The following is a 16,308-nucleotide window of genomic DNA, read 5'->3' on the forward strand; positions in this document are numbered from 1 at the left end:
AAGCGGAGTTTATAACTAATACGAGGAGACAAACTCATGAAGGCATACAAGAATTAGAGCACGTCTTACATAAAACATATACAGAAGCATACCCTACAAAACAATACAAAACAGTTTTAGCACCGCCATAGATTGATCGCCTGAGAATATTAATCCCAATCGACACCAACTCAAAATTTACACAAACTTGATACTTTTCATAATTACATTTTTGTCTTTAATCCTTTTTGATTCGTGTCTCCACATTAATTATACATCTAAGAATTTGTCTGAGATTTTTCAGTCTCTATCGAGCTGCTTACACTGTTTCCATCGTTGACACGCCTTGAGTCACCAACTCCAGCTGCCAAAGCAAGAACTTCGGGTGATATATTCAAGCTTCCACTTCTCCTTCCCCAACTAGAACGCCGGGGACGTAACAAATCACGCCTATCTGCACTCTCCGTTGGAAGGCTCCTACTTAAATCCGGTGACACATCATCCTCTGTCGGTCCTTGATCCTTGTTTTCAACATCATCGTTACTGAGATGTTCTTCATAATCGCCTCCATGTCTTGCAGCCTCATCCCATACTGGTTTCCTCCCCATCTCTATGTCACTTATGGCTTTTCCCATTATGGGACTAGCAAAACCACCACCAACTGTTCTTGGTGCAATGAAAGGCTCTTTTGTTACCTTCTTCCTGAAATCGTTCTTGGATGGAGGAATACTGGTGCAGAATACCTCCTTGAAGTTCTCAATTACCCCCTTGTTATATGGGTTGGCACGTCGATCATACCGGTATCTAAAGTTTTCATAGGTAGACTGCCAAAGCAAATTGAATAGAAATCTAATTTTAAAAGATGAGGGAAAACTGAAGAATTCTAAGGACACAGTTGGAAATTGAAGATACCATGAGATAGAAAGTTTGTTACCTGGTTTGTTCCAATAAGATACAAATGGAAGAAAGTAAGGCCACCCACAAACCAGAAAGTGATGAAAGTGTAAACTATTAGCACAATGGAGGCAGGAGTCTTAATCATTGCTTTCCAAATTGATGTTTCTTCACCATCCATGATTCTCTTGATGTAGACCCAACAAAACCCATGTACATATAAGCAAAGGAGAGTAGTGCAGAAGACAAACATAAAGAAGAATCGGTAATTCCGCTGTACCAAAAAGAAAGAACAATTTCAATTCAGACACATCTGCATCCTAAATTCAGAAACTGCAAATAGTCCCGATGTGGGTACAGATGGACTTCAAAACTCAAGAACAAACAATTTAATTGATGGTAATTAACAAAAGATTTCCAAATAGGAATACTTTCAAAAACTTTCGATAAGATTCCCATATCAGCTAATCTCTTATCCTTAGGGATTAACCCATCATCTTGTATGACAACAATGACATGGCTGTTTATATATGCAGCAGGACTGAGACATCCCTTTCATTGCTATACTTACATCATGAAATAGACTTCCCTTGGTCAAGGAAACGTAGTTTACTCACATCATTAACAACCAAGCCAAACAAAGGAATGTAAAGATAGAAGGAAGAGATATTTTATGTGAAGCATTGTTCTTCAAAAACCACTACTTTGGACTTAAAATTTAAGATGCCATATGAAAGAACGCGCATACCTGTCCAATGCACTGGCCAACCCAAGGGCAGTGATGGTCAAATCGCTCAACACAGTTGTTGCATATTGAACAGTGAGAACAGCGAGGAGGTCTATAAAGCATGCAGGTATCGCAGTACTTAATCCTCACAGTTACACCATTGACGATTACATCCTTCATGCGTGGCAAACGCAGCTGCGGAGTTTGACTAGCCCCAGTTTCAGCACTCCCATCATAGTCTTCTGGCTCTGGAGGATGATCATTACGAGGTATAATACCAGGATCTCTTCCTGAGGTTAGAACAAGAAGAATCAAATCCTGCAAAAGAAAAATACACATGAACCGTCAAAACTTCAGGGTAAAGCAGTAACTATGAAAGGCATTTTAATAAATCAATTTCATTTTATAAATTTATGATTACGTAACATAACCAATTCTGGCACATTTTTTGAAAATTATGTTTTGCTTTTAAGATACAAATTGATTCTCTCATTAGAATTTTGATTTCAGAATGCTGGAATAAGTAACGAGAAAAGAAACAATTGCACATGGCATACTGGAAATGAGTTGGTATGTAACAAAGCTACACAATATTAGGATACACGAATTGATACTACCAATGTGATATCTTTTCCGAGTGGAACAACCACATTTCATGCATTAGTAAGACTAGCACACGAGGATCATACTGGTAGCAACTATTTAATACCTAATGTGGCCGTTTAGAAGTAAATTATTGAGGACATGGAGTGCATATAAATGTAGAGATACCCTGAGGGGATTTTACAGCATTAAGATCATAGCAGTGCTTTCCAACAAGTAAAATAATAAGGTTCTCAAGTGCTTTTTCTCCTCATATTGTACATAAAGTACAACCAGAATGCAGTCATCAGACAGGTTTGGATCAGCACTTTCTGAATTCTATGATGAAAACTAATGCTACAAACTCTACTATACAGACTTTGCTCCTAGGACTTAAAGTACCATTCACGTGTTCATAAAGAGTTTATGTTGAACTGCATCGTCCATTATAAAAACTACGACATATAAGCAAGGCAATAGGAGTCAGAAACTTTTGTACCGAGCAGGACGACATGGACGCATTAAACTACATACAACTTGCAGAGTAAATGAATGAAGTGAAGCATATACATAATTTACAGAGGAAAAAGACTTACAATGAATGTCATGACGCCAACAACAACCATTATTGATATTCCCAAGTGATGCGGAAAGTCATCGATCAGTTTTCTAGCTACAAAGCCACAGAAAACTCCAACAGGGGCACCAATAAGGAATAACGTTAAAAGAAGAGATCTCATATCAGGTCCAAATATAAACCTTCCACCGAAAAGAAATATCTGCAGAATTGAACAACCAATCATGCCTTTGAGCAAGCATAAGTGCATGGTCATAGCCACAAGAATATACTCCTATGCAGAAAAAGAAAAGAGAAAGGAATGCTATTTGGAAGCCAAATTGACCCATTACAAAACCCAATTACCCAATTTAGCTATCCAAATCACCAAACAGCAGAAACAATCATTACAGAACTCAATTTCCCAATTTTGCATACCCAATGCCTTCTAAATTAGAAAGCTCTAATATTTCTCCTTTTGCAACAACTTCAATAAAAAAGAAAACAGAACGAAAACTCCCAACAACTAAAAAAAAAAAAAAAGAAAAAAGAAAAGAAAAAAGAGAAGAAGTGGAAAAAAAAGACCCTTTTGATATCATCATATGGATAACACAAAAAGATTGTCTATTTTTCAAAATCAACAAAATTCCAAATGAAAATTTTCAGTCCAGAAGATATACAAAAGAGACCCCAAATTTTTGTCCTCTCAACAAAGCAAGTAATCAACAAACTTAGCAACATGCACATAGAGAAAAAGACATATAAGACCGTTATTTACATTGCTGCCTTTCCAGGCCTCATAAGTTCTGAGCAGCGCCGACTCATCGACAACTCCGGCAGCCGAGTCCGAAGTCCCCAACCGCTGACGTGGCGCCGCATACATCTCGTCCTCTCTCTCTCTCTCTCTCTCTCTCTCTCTCTTTCCCTTTCTCTTTCCTCCTCTCTCTCTCTCTCTAACAAAAGGAAATATCAAGCAAAAAAATAAAAAGGTCAAAAAGAACGGCCATTTATGAGTTGGGTTTCGGAGTTTGACTTTATTCTCTCATACCCACATTCCCAAATTTGTGTATATATATATATATATATATGTAAATGTGTAGGTATTCTATCAATTTTTCTCATACCCATTCAGATTTCTTAAGAACCTGCATAGTAAGCTCGGATCATTAGAACCGGTTACTTTCATTAGGTGTAAGATTCCGGCAACTACTGCTGAGGTGGCAAGCTCTCAAAGCCCATCAGAATTTGTCAACCCGTTGAATTTCCCACGACGAATAACCACTACGTATAGTTTCTTTTTTTTTTTTTTTTAATAATAAACTATTTTTTATTTTTATATTAAAATATTGCATTAGCTTTCCGACAATGTCAGTCAGCATTTCAGCGTGACTGATTCCTTATACCGTCTGTCATACATACCATCATGGTTTCCTTTAATATACTACTACGAAAGGCTTTTTTATATCCACGTGTGTTATTATGGTTGGATATGTTTCTTTATTACACTGAAATCGTTCACTTTTGGTTTCTGAGCTTGGAATGAGTCTGGGTTGGGCTAGATGCAGAATGTTTTTGGAAGAAGCCCAAATAAGATTGGGAAGTGTTGGTGCATTTCCTTTTAGGGGGTTTAGATTACCCAAAAGTAGAACCCAAAAAATTTGACTTGTGCATGTCTTTCATTAGCTTCTAAATTGCCTCTGAATAGGTTGGATTTGAAGATGGTTTAGGCGGGATTGAACTTGACCAGCTGAGCTTAATTAGTGGCTTACCATGAAATTAAAATCTTCCAAAAAAGAAAATTAAAAAAAAATAAATAAATAAAGAAGAAAGAAAATCATTGGCTTTATGGTCGTGATTTTATATTAAATAAAAGAAACTAAAAAAAAAAAAAAAAAAAAAAAACAGGTTTAATTTGCTGCTTAAGAATCTAATAAAATTAAAGGTAGCAACAAAAGGTCCTACCGGGAGTCGAACCCAGGTCGCTGGATTCAAAGTCCAGAGTGCTAACCACTACACCATAGAACCACATGTGAACTCCACGATAAGTTTATTTTAATATTCGTGTCAATACAAACATTCTCTTTAATATATTTAATAATTACGTGATACTGTAAAAGTAAACTGTTCCTGTTTGAATCCCAAGAATATTCGTGCCTTGGTACCATTTTATTTAATAGTTCCTTATACAATCATCAATAGAAAGTTGTTGACTTTGTTTATTATCCTCGAGGTCAAACAAAGAGAACATACCATGGAACCAGACTAAATGAGTTAATTTCAGTCACAAAACACATTGTGTTGAACTTTGCGCTAGACCATAACTGGGCTCTTTTCCAAAGGTTTTATGTTCTTGTACCAAGTGTTACCAATATACATTGTGCACAGCTTGATTTGGCCTAAAAATGTACTTGTAATGGAACAAGGGTAGTGTCCAAATACTCATAAGCCAACACACCACGCCAAAGAGGGTCGAAAATTTAAAGAATAAGTTATATTAATATGATCGATATCTAACATCTACATAGTCACGATATAAATCAAGACTAGCATTCATTTTTATATATGCTAGGGTAATATATATATAATCTTTAACTAATTAGAGTACGGGCATGCAATTTGCTACTACTTGATAAAAAGCAAGCTAGCATTATTTCTGGCAAGTTGTAGAAGCAACCACTTGGAAAACATGATGATGTTGAAGATGATATATATATGACTTTGTCTTAGCTAAGCTAGCAATATCTAAATTGATTGCATTATCCACAACTACAAATTAATATATATATATATATATATATATATGACATATAACAACTAATTATTCATATGTTTATGATCTTACATTTGATGAATTCGGCATTTCTATCCAAAAAAATTTTCCGTGCAATTATATTCAGGTATACCATAATCTGCAATAGTAAGAACTCTCTACGGCATCTTCTCAACCTAAAAGTTAAAAAAATAAAATAAAAAGTAATATCTATAAAGGAATATGCATGGACCTCAAAAAAGCTCATTTGATATGGCTGGGATGGGATATCGATAGTGGGATCCTTGAGGCTTTCATCACCTAATATGTATATACACATGTAATTAATTAATTAATTATCTATAAAGGATATATATATAGCCAGCACCCCCCCTCCCTTTTTCTTTTTTGATCATATATAGCCCCTCTTTATATCCGCATGCTGTGAATTGGACCTCATAATTATAAAATATCATGTATAACTTCTGCTTTTCTGCCCTTTAATTACTCCATATGTCAAACCTATCTCAATAATTTGAATAGACACCCATATAGTGTCAGAAATATTCGTTTGAGTTTTCGTTATATGTCATGTGCTTCATCAGGAATTTAATTAGAACTAATCTATTAGCTAACGAAAAAGAACAAAGAAAAGCATGGATGAATATGATTTTCATTGATACATACAATATATATATATATATATATATATATATATATATATATATATATATATATATATATATATATATATATATATATTTGAAAAAATTAATTAACTTATTATGAGATCATGTTAGAATTAACAGTTTGATTTGTCTTCTTTATGTCCGGATATTTCATATTCTTCCAAACATAGTGATTTAAAGAACAATGTCATTTCTTTCTTTTCGTTTCTTTGCTTTTCCTTTCTTTTTTTGATAAAAGAATAATGTCATTTCAAGTGCACCAATATTTAAAATGCTACTAAGATATATTAATTAATTCAATTTTATCCAGATGTTGGTTAAAAGAAAAGAGAGGGGAAAAAAAAAAGTTAGTCACTTGCATATATTATTTTCCATATATATGTTAAAATATTAAATATATAAATAAATATTTTATGGCCTCTAGAGATATATCCACACTGAAGAGCTTTAATTGATTTAATATATATATATATATATAGAGGAAAATAAATATTGGTGTAGTAGTTGAAACAAATTGAATTAGCTTTATATAAAAGAAGTGGTGTGAAGCTAATCATGCAGCCTCAGTATCAATTATATATAAATATAAGGAGGAATATATATATATATATATATATATAGATATTTTTGAATTTATATGTCGGAATATTAATATGCTGAGGAACATCCACAAGCACTGTGAATGCAACTGAGATATATATAATGAGGTCATGATAATGAAAACGAAAAATAAAAAGTGTGGATGACCAAAACAGAAAAGGCAATGAAAATTTAATCAATGTTTGCCAAATCCAGCTACAAGACGAGACGGTGTGCTTTGCTGTCTCTCGCTTTTTCTTTTTCTTTTTTCTTCTTTTTTTTCCATTCAATCTTTCACCCTTCTTTTTGGATCTTTATTTATATTCATCCATACAAATTAATTCCATCAATATCTTCTTCAATTCGATCCATTCTACCCCCACACTCGTCACTCTTCCTTTTTGAAACGAAAAGCTCATCATTCTTCCAATTAATTTCTCCAACTATCAAATATACCTATAATTAAATATATTTAAGATTTAATCTGATCGATTACATCAGCAAGGGCCACATAAACTTTCCTATTTGATCATGTATTTTAATTTTTGTTTTTAGAAATTCAAATGCTTTATAATCAGTCTATCTATGTGTATACATGTATACGTTTTATAAATCAATGAATATATATAGATGTATATATATATATATATATCTTGAATAGCTTTCCTTAATTTTTATGATATTACAGGCTTTTTTATCATTAATATATACAGGGTTCTGGTTGACCTAACAAAAGAGAAGGATAAATAAGCATAACATAAACTTTACAAAGCATATGAAAATTAATTTATTCTCAAATCTTTATCAACTGATTTCATAAATTTCTTAGCATGATTTTGACAACTTGTTTCTTTTTCTTTCGCAAATTTAGGCATATATTTGGTCGTATTTAATTAAGCAAAATGAAACCCAATGATTGAATAAGTAGGTACGTAGTCATCATTCATTGTTTATGGTCGAAATCTAATTCCAGAAGTTTGGGATAGATATTTGGCATCCAAGCATAGACATTCTCTCTCATATTGATTACATAGTAAAAATGTGGTTATATACAAAAGTTGTGCACGCCTAATTAATCATCATATAAAGTCCATGGCGGCTACGGAGTCAAATTTGAGAAATTAATACGCAGCTACTAATTCCATAATTATAAATTTTTATTAATTTTTCTAGCTGCCTTCCCATTACTTTCGTACATTTCCATACTTTTGCTTCCACCGGAAACCAAAAAAAAAGAAGAAAAAAAAAGTGTATAGTAAACATAAATATGGAAGAACAAAAACACCAAGAAAGAAGAGAGACATATATATACAAATTTACCAACTTTAGGAAATAATTTTACCAAGACTCGTCGGTATTTGTGTTTTGTTCTGTAATTCTTTTCCATAAATATTTCGAAAATCAATTCCCTGTCAAGTTTCAAAGCACCTGGTAAGAGAGAAGCTCTAGTGATTATCCACCTGGGTGGTGCGATTGGATTCGTACGTGAGCCTTTCAGTAGCGAGTGTCATATATAGACATTGCGTATCAAACTCTGCAAATTACTTTAGGAGAGGATTAACAACTAATAAATGCATATATTTCAATCACTCATAATTCATAATATATATATATATATATATATATATAACAAATTTTCTTATCAAGCAGGTCTATATATAATTTAAAAACATTCCGACTTTATAAAATTAGATCTAATACAATTTAAATGAGATAAATTAATTATTTATATTGTATCCTAACTTATTATAAAGAATTATTTTATAAATCTTTGGCATAATATTATCAAGTTAATTTGATTTGATTTGATAATATACTGTGTACACATATATTATCAACAATGAATCAAATTATTGAGAAAGGAATAGGACTTTTAGTTTAAGAACTACTTTTTCTTGAATCATACATTTGTCTGTCATAATCAGTATTATGATTAATGCAAAATCAAATCAAAAATAATTACTGAAAAGGTTCAGCATTATGCAATTTGAATATAGATTGAGGTTCCCATGCATGCAATTTGATGAGGATGATGATGATGTGTCAGCATATAATGGTTTCACAAGTGGCAAAAAGAGCTTTCCCAAGGCTAAGGTTTACTATGTTAACCTTTTTCCATTTGCTTTGATATCTTATACGTCACAAAAACTTCTCTGCCCTCCACATGTTAACCAATGTCGATATTGGTCCACACCAGAAACATCACCATCATCTCTAAAACTCTGCCACCAGAAAAAGTAATCGTACGTATACAATTTTAGTCTGTTGAAAACGTAAATAACAAGAGTCAAGTGTTATTTAATTTAACTTTTAGATTTAAATTATTAATTGAATTCTTACCATTTACATTTGTCACATATCAAAAATTTCACATTTTATATTGATCAAAATATATTTCCAATAAAATATAATTCTATAAGATATACATATAAAATAATATTATCTTGTGAGGAAATGTTTTTAATATAATATGAGAATATGTTGACATATTAAATGATAAAGATATCACTTTAAGTAATTATTTAATATTAAAATTCCAAATAAGTAAATAGTTATCTTTATTATATTATTATGTGTCCAATATAAAATGTGACTCTGATCCCAACAAATTAAAAGTATATATATATATATATATATATGTATAACTAATATAGCATCAAGTCTAACCGGATGATTTTATCATTAAGAATTCATTTATTAGCTTTCATATTGCTTAAAAGGCTTAAACTTAAAAATATATTTACCCTTTTTTGGACCTTTATAAGGTTTACTAATTATTTTAAAATCTCATTAATTTTATCTTTGAGCATTAATTACTTTTTAAATATCAAATTATAATGTAATCAAAAGCTAATAAAATATGATTGAATGCTAAAACCATCCAATTGAATTAATGAGATATTGAATATATGTCGTATACACATCCTGCTAAGCCTTCTTCTGGTATATGGCCACCAAAAATGTTTTTATTATGCTGTAACAAATAAAGTCTCCTTACCGACACAATATATTATATGTATATATATGAAGTTCTAGCACTACAGTGCCTCATTTTGGAGTTCAACTAAGATGTTTTTAATTTTCTTCTATAGTGGTTAATAACTAGTCTGTTGCTATCAAAAACCATCATGCATACATATTGCATGGTGATTAAGAACCTTTGGAGGAATAGTTTGAAGCCATAATTTAAAAGGTGATTATGAAATGCTCATTTTTAAAATCATAATCATACACGCACACGAACACGCACAATTAGCGTGTGTTTACACTGGGTACAATTAAACTTGGTAGGAAGCTTAATTAATTGGTATTTAATTAATGTAATAAATCAGACCCTGTTTCTGGAGATTAGAGCTAATATATTAAGATTTTAGAATTGCACTAATTGTTCGTGGAGTTTTAAAAACAGTTTTACAATGTGATTTAAAACGTATTATGATGATTTGAAAACTTGAAAAGTATGAGTTATGTAGAATTTGAAAATACTTTTCATGCTTTGTTGGTAATAAAAATATTTACCATGCTCAACTTAAAATGTCTACCAAATATGTATATTTGAAATTTGACCAAATAATATATATATATATATATATACATATATATATAAGAAGCAAGTTGACGTAAATTAAGACCGATATGACCAGAAAAAGATGATGGGTCCCATTACGTCCTTTTTGGTTCCAATATTTTAACTTTAAGGTTAATAACATTAAAGTTTACTTGAATATTCTTGTAAAAAAGAAGAATAAAATAAAAAATGATATGTATATTTCTTTTAATTAGGAAACAAATGTATATATATACTGATCTATAAAATAAAACATCAAAGAATAAGAAATTAAAGTCTCTATGGTATATATTTTTACTCTTAAGAATATACCTTTTTTTTTTTTTTGGGTCAAAAAGAGTACTAAATGTAACTACAATTTCATTGTATACCAAGTACTTAGTCAATTTCTTTTTCTTTTCTTTTTTTAAATTAGTAACTTACTACTCTTTTTTTTTTTTTTTTATAACTAAATGAGTGCTATTTATAACTAACCAACTGCTATTTAAAATGGCATAAAAAAAACAGGAGCGTCTAAATTAATTTTTTTATGCCATTTTGAATTTTTTTTAAATTCATTTTTAATAGTAGTTAGTTAGTTAGTTATAAATAGTAATTAGCTAGCTAAAAATATAGTAAGTCTGTAATTGAAAAAAATAATATTTGACTAAGTACTAAAATAAAGTTAGAGTTAAATTTAATACTATTTTTCATTTTTGACAAAAAAGGTATGTTTCTAAAGTTAACATTGATATATACTATGCATTTTGTTTTTATGATTCTTTAATTGGAATCAATCTTCCCAATCTACATTTAATTTATATCTTTGTAATTTTTTCATTTCATTCTAATCTTTTGGATTAGGATCTTCCCATTAATCCAAGTTCTATCTGAACTATATTTTTTGTATTTGAACTATATTTTCTGTATCTCAAAGACAAGACATGTGACCACTAATACATTAATTGCAATAGAATGCTCTTCTCTTTTATACTACGAACTACCAATATTCCACTCTTATAAATTAAAAAAATAAAATAAAATTGAAGATTCATGACCAAATGCTTATCCATCTCTCTCTCTCTCTCTCTCTCTCTCTCTCTCTCTCTCTCTCTCTCTCTTTCTCTCTCTTTCTCTTGTGTGTGTGTGTGTGTGTGTGTGTGTGTGTGTGTGTGTTGCAGAGATGCATTTGTTTCTCAATAATACTTCTCTTAATGGTATTTTTTTATTACCCTATGATGGCTTTATTAGGCTGAAGCGCGTTTTGCAGCTTAATTTGGTTAATTATGCAATTCAGCACCCAAACCTAAGATTAATAAATTAAATTGTAATAATATAATATTAGCCCACCTATATACATATATCTCCCTAAATAGCTACAGAATATATAAGTATTAAAATGACCGAAAATGGAGCTGTACGGCAGATACCACACGTAGCATAAAGACAGTTTTAATTAATCAACAAACAGTACGTTTTTGTCTTAGAAATATCTGCCCTCCTAATTAAACCATTATAAAAATGGAACACTAAATGTTATACTAATCATAAGAAACACGGCTAAGCTAATCTTAATTATTCGAATCATGATGGATATGCATATAGTAAATCTTATCATCTTAAGTGGACCATATTCTAAAAGCCCCACCTACCACTTCGGAGCTCATCTATGCACCAAAGGACTAAAAATTAGAGAAAGCATGAAATCACAAACGTCAAGTATTAATATTTCCTCATCACCTTTTTTTCCTTTCAATTTCTGTTTTACTTTCCATTCAAAGAACCACAAACACCTTTACCAAATTCATTAATTAATAATGATTACAGGATTAGATAAGAAGGGTATTTTTTATTTATTTATTTATTTTTTTAAAAGAGTATTCAAATATATGTGCATACATGGTAGATACATATAATTTTCATGAAATATGGTAACGCCACCTGGTCAATGAGTACACGAAGGCTTTGGTTTCCCTATTCACGCGTGATTGGGGGTCAAAAAAGTTATATGAGATAGAACGCAATACCAATATTTTTCTATGAATAAATAATATAAATTAATTAATCTTTCTTTTTTCCCACCTCCAAACAAACAGAAAATCAGGAAAAAAGAAATAATATTTTCAGAAGCAAGCAAGGAAATGAGGAATTGCAATAGTACTAGTGCATGGTATGTGTGTGTTGAACTGTTGATCTCTCATGTGGTACACGTGTCTAATTTTGAAGTTAGAGCATGAAAATTGGCTGCACTAACGGGTTATAAAAAATTTATTAGTTAAAGAAAAAGGTAAAATATTTTACATGGAAGAAAGAAGGTCAGGCCTGAGGGTGTGTTTGGCGGTTGTATGAGAGAGAAGTGACAAATGGGGTGCAAATAGAAACGGCTTCAAAAAAAAAAAACAAAAACAACAAAAAAAGAAAAGGAAATTTGGGAATGTCACGTGAAGAGGACGTTTAAGAGGAAATAAAGCTTTCTTGGTTTGTAACGTAAGTCTGGCACAAAATAGTTGTACTTGTATAAGTCTATAAGAGATGCTGAGGTGGCATTTTGGTGTATGGAGTTGTTGTACTACGGCCACCTACACACTGTAAAATAAAGAAATCATTTTTTGGTGAAAAGTAATCATCATCATTTTTCACTCTTTTCATGCAACAAACACAATACAAACACACACACACACACACACACACACATGGATATGGGTTTTCTTTTTTTCCTCTATATATAGATACCCTTAACTGTGTTTCACTTCGTGGCATGGCTTGGCATACACAAAGCTAACTAGAGCTTCTTCTTCTTTCTTCTTCTTTTTGTTCATATAACCTTTTTGTTCTTTTTCCTTCAATTTCCCAGTTTTGTTCTTATTGAGAGAGAGAAAGAGAGAAAGAGAGACTAGAAATTAAATTAAAGTTCGTAGGCATGGCTATCTTCGCAACTCATAATATTGGGGTCTTAATATTTGGTATTCTAGGTAAACCCATCTGCATTTGCCCTCATGAAAACCTGAAACTTTATCTGCATTATTTTATATTTCCTTATATGATTAAATTTTATCATGGAGCAAAAAGAAAATTCTGACCATTTTTTTTTTTTTTTGGTTTTTTGGTTTTTGTTTGTCATTGTTAGGCAATATCGTTTCCTTTGTGGTTTTCCTAGCACCGGTGTAAGTTCTTTTCTTCTTTATTAACTTTATTCCTTCTTTAAAGGAGAAATTCAAGGACAATAATAAGATAGCTATATAAGAATATTGCTCAAAATTATTATCATTATTATCATTATTTTTAAATTTTTTTTTTTTTTTTTTGGGCAGGCCAACATTTTTGAGGGTGATTAAGAAGAAATCAACAGAAGGTTTTCAATCGGTTCCCTATGTGGTGGCACTATTCAGTGGGATGATGTGGCTCTATTATGCATCCCTAAAGTCTGATGAGACCCTTCTCATCACTATCAACTCATTCGGTTGTGTCATTGAGACCATCTACATTGCCATTTATATCACCTATGCACCAAAACAAGCAAGGGTATACTGCCATTTCTCTATATCCTTTATATTTATGCTATATAATTTTTCTATGATACATATATATCTCAGATTCACAGCAGAGTCACAAAATATGCACACACACACATATATATATATATATTTATATAGTAAATTTTTTTTTAAAAATGACATGGGACTGGGATTAATATATATATATATATGTTGCAGTTGTTCACCTTGAGGCTACTTCTCCTGTTCAATTTTGGGGGATTTTGCTTGGTTCTTCTTCTTTCCCACTTCTTAGCTGAAGGACCTACCCGAATCAAAGTTCTTGGGTGGCTTAATGTAGTTGTCGCTGTCAGTGTCTTCGCAGCACCACTAAGCATAATCGTAAGCATCACATATAATTTTTTTTATTTTTTTTTTATTTTTTTATAATAGCATCATACATATTTAAATATATATACATACATATATATATGTATATTTTTTTATAACCTATAGTTTATTTTCATTTATTAATACATATACTATGGTGGCTTGCAGAGAGTGGTTATACGAACAAAGAGCGTGGAGTTTATGCCGTTTCCTTTATCTTTCTTCCTCACACTCAGTGCTATCATGTGGCTCTGTTATGGCGTATTACTCAAGGATTTATATGTAGCTGTAAGTTTAACTAATTTCCTGAAATTGATTAAAAAGAAATTAACTAAAAATAATTTAACCTTCATTAACATTTGGGTTTTTTTTCTTTTTAATTATTCTTTATTTTTCACAGCTTCCAAACATACTGGGATTGGTATTTGGAGTACTTCAGATGATACTTTATGTGGTCTACAAGAATAAAAAGATAGCAATAGATCAGCAACTCCCACAACACAAAGGAGATATTATTAATGTTGTTTCTGATGATAAGCTCAGCGCTACAGGCACTACTACCGTGACTACCGCGGAGGTACAAATTATATGCACTAGCAAGAACAAGGAAACTGTTGAGGAATTAGACCACGATCAGATTCAACATGGCGTCGAGGAAAAAAATCGAAATCATCATAGAAATGGGAAAAGCATGGAAGATTGCTACTCCATCATTGAAGTACAACCAGCTGCAACGGTTAAATGTGAAGCTTAAATTAATGTTCATCCATGAATTTCTACTTTGCTGTGTGCTGCTTAAACCCCCACCCCCAGAACTTGAATTAAATTCCTCTGCTGCGCTCTGTTTAATTTTGTTCTCTCTGTGTTGGCTTCTCTGTCTGTATATCTCTCTCTCTCTCTCTTTTCTTCACTTTGAATTTTGATGGTGTAAACAGCATGTAGAGGATGGTGTACATATGGGGTTTTCTTGGTGCTTCATTCTCTTGGGTGTTTATATTTATCTTTGTGCATTTCATGAAATCAAAAACTTTTTCTCTCCCATGGTTATATAATTAATATTATATATATATATATATATATGAATATGTTTTTACCTAGGGAGGCAAAGTAGTCGCATATGAACTGTATATGTATCTCTGTTTAATGTCACTTTCAATAATAATAATATATATATATATATATATATAAAATATTATGTTTTTGTATTTATTTAATTAGTCCATTACAATAATTGGTATGATGCAAAGATGATGAAATCCCAAAATGAAATTGTCTTCTCCACTAGAGTTTAGACCTGTAGATTTATTTCTTATAACTACACATATTGCTAAAGGCCAAATCATTGTGATTCTGTCTTAATTTGCCTACGCAATCATTTAGCAAATTAATAACTAAGATTTTCTGAAAACAAAGGTGGTCACCACCACCCAAATAATAATTATCTTTAATCATCCAATTCCGCGAGGTTAGAAAACCAAAAATGAAATTGGCTTTTTCACAAAGGAAAGAAAAGTACACGAAGCACACCGTTTGCTAATGTGTTTTACGTATGTTGATTGTAAAGCTAATTATAATTATTCCGTACTTAAAACCAAAAAAAAAGTGGTGCTTATTTTAATTGACCACGTACGTATATATAATCCAATTAAATAACCAAAAATGAATATCTAAGTACAATCATAACCTATAACTTAATAATATTTTTCATCATTTGGTGCCACGCCCACCACATTTTCATTGATTTTTTCATGTCCAAGATCTTTATATATAATTTATATAAAGAATAGTGGTTTTGTTTCAGGGTGAAAAAGAAAGATTTTATTTTAAGTTAATATTGAAACTAGGTTTACTTTTGGAGGTGTCTTTTGTTGGTGCCCATGAGCTTCTTTTAAAGGGGTTATTTGGCCCTCCACTATTCAGGGAAGTGTCCTAATTTTGGACCGTCCTTTTCATTGAATTTGACCTCAATTGACCATCTTTTCAAACTTAAAAGCATCATTCTACTTCTTCGGCTGTAAATTAATTATCATATCTCTTTGTCTTCAATTCCTAAATGCCAAGCTTTCATTCTTTAACAATTAAATTTTTGGTGGTTTTAGGAGATTTCCACTGCGTGCTTTCCTTAGATATAATAGGGAACTTA

General features: G+C 31.4%; 2 protein-coding genes and 1 non-coding gene across 3 annotated transcripts; 1 reads left to right on the forward strand and 2 right to left on the reverse strand.

The window, feature by feature from the left end:
• Nucleotides 1–45: 45 nt before the first annotated feature.
• LOC107404515 (probable protein S-acyltransferase 7) lies at nucleotides 46–3,959 on the reverse strand. The gene is made up of 5 exons (XM_016011468.4): nucleotides 3,517–3,959; nucleotides 2,779–2,961; nucleotides 1,622–1,918; nucleotides 914–1,147; nucleotides 46–803 (listed from the first exon to the last, which is right to left on the reverse strand). The coding sequence occupies exons 1-5, from the start codon at nucleotides 3,619–3,621 to the stop codon at nucleotides 258–260; spliced, it is 1,365 nt and encodes a 454-aa protein (XP_015866954.3). The 5' UTR covers nucleotides 3,622–3,959; the 3' UTR covers nucleotides 46–257.
• A 732-nt stretch (nucleotides 3,960–4,691) lies between these two features.
• Nucleotides 4,692–4,763, reverse strand: TRNAQ-UUG (transfer RNA glutamine (anticodon UUG)). The gene has a single exon. It is a non-coding gene; the product is annotated as a tRNA-Gln (tRNA).
• An 8,279-nt stretch (nucleotides 4,764–13,042) lies between these two features.
• LOC107404505 (bidirectional sugar transporter SWEET12-like) lies at nucleotides 13,043–15,204 on the forward strand. The gene is made up of 6 exons (XM_048472969.2): nucleotides 13,043–13,274; nucleotides 13,430–13,466; nucleotides 13,614–13,824; nucleotides 14,016–14,177; nucleotides 14,334–14,453; nucleotides 14,566–15,204. The coding sequence occupies exons 1-6, from the start codon at nucleotides 13,223–13,225 to the stop codon at nucleotides 14,917–14,919; spliced, it is 936 nt and encodes a 311-aa protein (XP_048328926.1). The 5' UTR covers nucleotides 13,043–13,222; the 3' UTR covers nucleotides 14,920–15,204.
• The last annotated feature ends 1,104 nt before the right edge of the window (nucleotides 15,205–16,308 follow it).

Source organism: Ziziphus jujuba, chromosome 2, assembly GCF_031755915.1.
Source record: "Ziziphus jujuba cultivar Dongzao chromosome 2, ASM3175591v1".
Classification (NCBI taxonomy): domain Eukaryota; kingdom Viridiplantae; phylum Streptophyta; class Magnoliopsida; order Rosales; family Rhamnaceae; genus Ziziphus; species Ziziphus jujuba.